General features: G+C 40.8%; 1 protein-coding gene across 1 annotated transcript; it reads left to right on the plus strand.

Moving 5' to 3' along the window:
- Positions 1-39: 39 nt before the first annotated feature.
- On the plus strand, positions 40-3,324 carry LOC116379488 (caytaxin-like). Its single transcript, XM_031841443.1, has 4 exons — positions 40-179; positions 606-692; positions 1,117-1,215; positions 1,484-3,324. Exons 1-4 carry the CDS (start codon positions 73-75, stop codon positions 1,506-1,508), a joined length of 318 nt encoding a protein of 105 aa, XP_031697303.1. The 5' UTR covers positions 40-72; the 3' UTR covers positions 1,509-3,324.
- The last annotated feature ends 435 nt before the right edge of the window (positions 3,325-3,759 follow it).

A 3,759-nucleotide genomic window follows, 5' to 3' on the forward strand; every position in this document is an offset into this window, starting at 1 on the left:
TCTGTCTGTCTGTCTGTCTGTCTGTCTCTCTGTCTGTCTGTCTGCAGGTACGTGGTGGGAACTCTGGATCTGATGGTGGCAGAGAACTATGTGATGGTGTATCTCTGTGCTGGAGGTCAGAAGGACAAACTACCAGGAATCAGCTGGCTGAGGGAGTGTTACACCACCATCAACAGGAGGTAAAGCTCCCCTGTCAGGTGTTGTGTCAGTGTTTGTCCAGCAGGGGGCGTCAGATCTTCACTGTAGGAGGATGTGTCCGGGACGAACCCTTTAAAATAAAGAGAAGACATTTCTCACAACAAAAATCGGTTATAAACGTCCCAAAGACAGAGCTGTACTGGGTTCATTACATTGTACAGGTGTACCTTATAAAGTGGTCACTACTTTAGCATCTAGAAATCAATATTAATGTTTAGTTTGTGATAAGTTTCTGACTGTAGCGCCTCATGCTCTAACACACCTGACCACGTCTAGACCACTTCCTGTTTCACTTCCTGTTTTGGTCCCTGTAGGATGGCCTGGGTGAACCCTTACAGTGTGATGATAACTGTGTGTCTGTGTGTCTGTGTGTGTGTGTGTGTGTGTGTGTGTGTGTGTGTGTGCAGGTTGAGGAAGAACCTGAAGGGTTTCTACGTGGTTCATCCCACCTGGTACATCAAAGCCCTCATCACCATCATCAAACCCTTCATCAGGTCTGCCTCTTCCTCTTCCTCTTCTTCCTCCTCCTCCTCTTCCTCCTGCATACAGAACTCACATGGACAGATTTCAGTCAATACGTAAACAGCTGGTTATCATTAGCCACGTAGCTGCTATGTTAGCACCATGCTAGCTGTTTGGCTTGAATGAAACAACAACCAACCAGAATATCTCTATTAATTAAAACTACCTAAAATGACAGAAAACATCTTTGGGAAAAATGTATTTGAGCTGTACTTTGATTTTTAGGGGCGGGGTTTATTAGCGGTCACCAGGGGGTGGGGTTTATGAGTTTATGATCCAGATGTTTGGGCTTCACTTTGGGCAGCTGTCATGTTGGCCATCTTTGCAGTCTAAATGACAACCCAAACTAACATTAATGTCTGTTCTCCTCCTCCTCTTCCTCCTCATCCTCCTCAGCTCTAAGTTCAGCAGGAAGCTCCAGTTTGTCGACAGCCTCCAGGATCTTTCTCACTTCGTCCCTACTGAGCATGTGCAGATCCCAGACTGCGTCACACAGTGAGTGTTTCACGTCTGTTTAGTAATAACAATAAAAACAGCTGTTTGGATGGTTATTATTTCATTTTATTGTAAACATTCTGCTCAGATGTTTTATATATTTCATTCAAATGTGCAGTCATTCTGTGTACACCAGAGAACAGTGTGTTAGCATCTGAAAAACGTGTCCTCAGTCCTGTGATCTCCTCACAAGTTCATTCATGAATAATGAATAATGTAATAAGCTTGTTTAAAACTCAAACTAACACGATGATGTCACTCTCTGCAGGTACAACCAAAACCTGACCAGGTGAACTCAAACCCACCTGGAGTCTCAGGTGAACGTGTAGCTGCCTCCTCTGCTCTTCTGCCTTCATAACTGCTTAATTTTAAACTGTAAGCATGATAGTTGCACTAAGAGAAAGCATGAAATGCATTTACCGACCATCACTGTGCATCTAAAACACATTTCATCATCTTCAATGAACAAGTTATGTTTTATTATTGTATGTTATTGTTAGCATAAGATAAACAAACTTTACAATGTGAGCAGATATCCACTCTTTGTTTCATATTTCACCACCTTTTACACATAAAGTGGCTTTTTTATGCCTTTAAAAGTTCTTCTATTATTGTTCGCTTTAAAGGGAATCCTTGTTTTTAGTGACACAGCTGGTCGCACTCGGACTACAATAATGTGTCATATTTAAAAAACATTATTATCTGTAATGTTCATATATTTATTTGGACGTTTGTCTCCATGATACCAACTAGCTTGACTTTTGTAAATTACTTAATTAGTTAAAGTTGACGAAGCAACCAGCACCAGAGCTCTTGAAAATATCACCAATGTACCTCTGGAGTTACAACAACTTCCTGTTTTTCATAGCGCAAAATGGGCGCCACGCCGCGTCAAGGTCCTTGTATGAAAACACGAATTTGAAAAATAACGTTTCATCGTAAAGGTCTGAAGAGCATCCTGACCAAATTTGAAGTCAATCGCATAAATTCTGGAGGAGTTCTTTAAAGTACAACGCATGAAAACGATGAAAGTTGCCTTAAAATGCAAAAAAATGGCAGAATTACTGCAGCGCCCCCTAGTGGTTGAATGGAATGAAACTCGCGATACCATTCTTTCCTTCTAGATCCCGTTTCTGATACTCAATCAGTCGATACCAAATACCGCTCCGAACACAGCTCTGACTAATGTTAGCATCTTAGCTGACCTAGCTAAGATGCTAACGTAGCTTAAATGAGCTGATAACATGATACCGGATGGGTGCTCACAGCATTTTAGACTGATACTGGTATCGTATCGGAACGATAGCAGCTAACATAACCACTCAGATTGGATTTTGCTAGCCATAACGTTAGCGAGTAAGTAGGCTAAAGTTAGCCAGCTAGCTGTAAGTTAGCTTCGCTGCATGGATCTCTGCTTTGTAACGTTAGCCGTTAAATGTAATTTGTGAACAGCTAGCAGTCAATTTAAAATCAGCTGACGTCATCCACTCAAGACTACTAAGTATTATGCTATGTTAGCTCCACATTGCCGAGCGCTAATGTCACATTAGCATCCAATCAGTTACAATCTGTTCACACATTGGCAATAAAAAGTGATCAATACTTGTAACAGGAGCTGATGAGTTGAAGAGGTCTTTTGTTTTTGACAAAGGTGAAATCTTTGGATGCAGAATAAAATCATTTGGATCTTTTTAACTGGTGATTTCTGTCTCAGTGGGTCTTTGGTTGATTGAATCCATCCATTACTCCCTCAGGTTTTGATGTTTCTGAAAACAATTTTATCATCATAAAATCTGTAATTTTAATTTCTCTGAGACTGAAGCTGTTGAAACTCAATATAGCATTAATGCTAATTCGTTAGCTGATCGACCAGTAGATATGAAGGAGTTGTTATTACTAGCTGTTTACAGTCTTTATGCTAAGCTAACCAGCTGCTAACTGTAGCTTCACATATTTGCAGGGTACTTGCAAACACCTTTATTATGTGTGTGTGAAGGAACACTGGGCCTTTATAAAGAACAGGAAAACATCTGTGTGTGTGTGTGTTGAACCCAGCGGCTGGTCAGGAAATGGAGCCTGATAGGAAGGAAGTGAGGTAGCTGCTGAGGAAACTCAATAAACAGGAACACAGACCTGTGTGTGTGTGTGTGTCGTCAGTCTCAGACCATATTCATTTTTTCACGAGAAACAAAAGAAAACTGTTAGCTTAGCTTAGCTGCTAGCCTGTCTAACTTGCATGTTACCTGTTACTAGCTAACTGGCTAACCCGACTTTAATTAAAACACGTAGCGTCGATGCTAACTATTGCTAAAACTACAACCTGAGCAATAAACAACATCCAACATGCTAATCAGACTGATTGCTAGCTGTTTCCCTCTGCTTCCAGTCTTTGTGCTAAGCTAAGCTAACCATGTTCTGTCTCCAGCGCCTTACTGAACACAGACATGAGAGTAATAACAAATATATCTTTGTGATTTAATTAGAATTTTTCAATGTAGGTTAGACTAAGTACAACAAAGAACTCTCATTTCCCTCCAGTGTTTG

Source organism: Anarrhichthys ocellatus, unplaced genomic scaffold (genome assembly GCF_004355925.1).
Source record: "Anarrhichthys ocellatus isolate YVR2014 unplaced genomic scaffold, GSC_Weel_1.0 scaffold4430, whole genome shotgun sequence".
Classification (NCBI taxonomy): Eukaryota; Metazoa; Chordata; class Actinopteri; order Perciformes; family Anarhichadidae; genus Anarrhichthys; species Anarrhichthys ocellatus.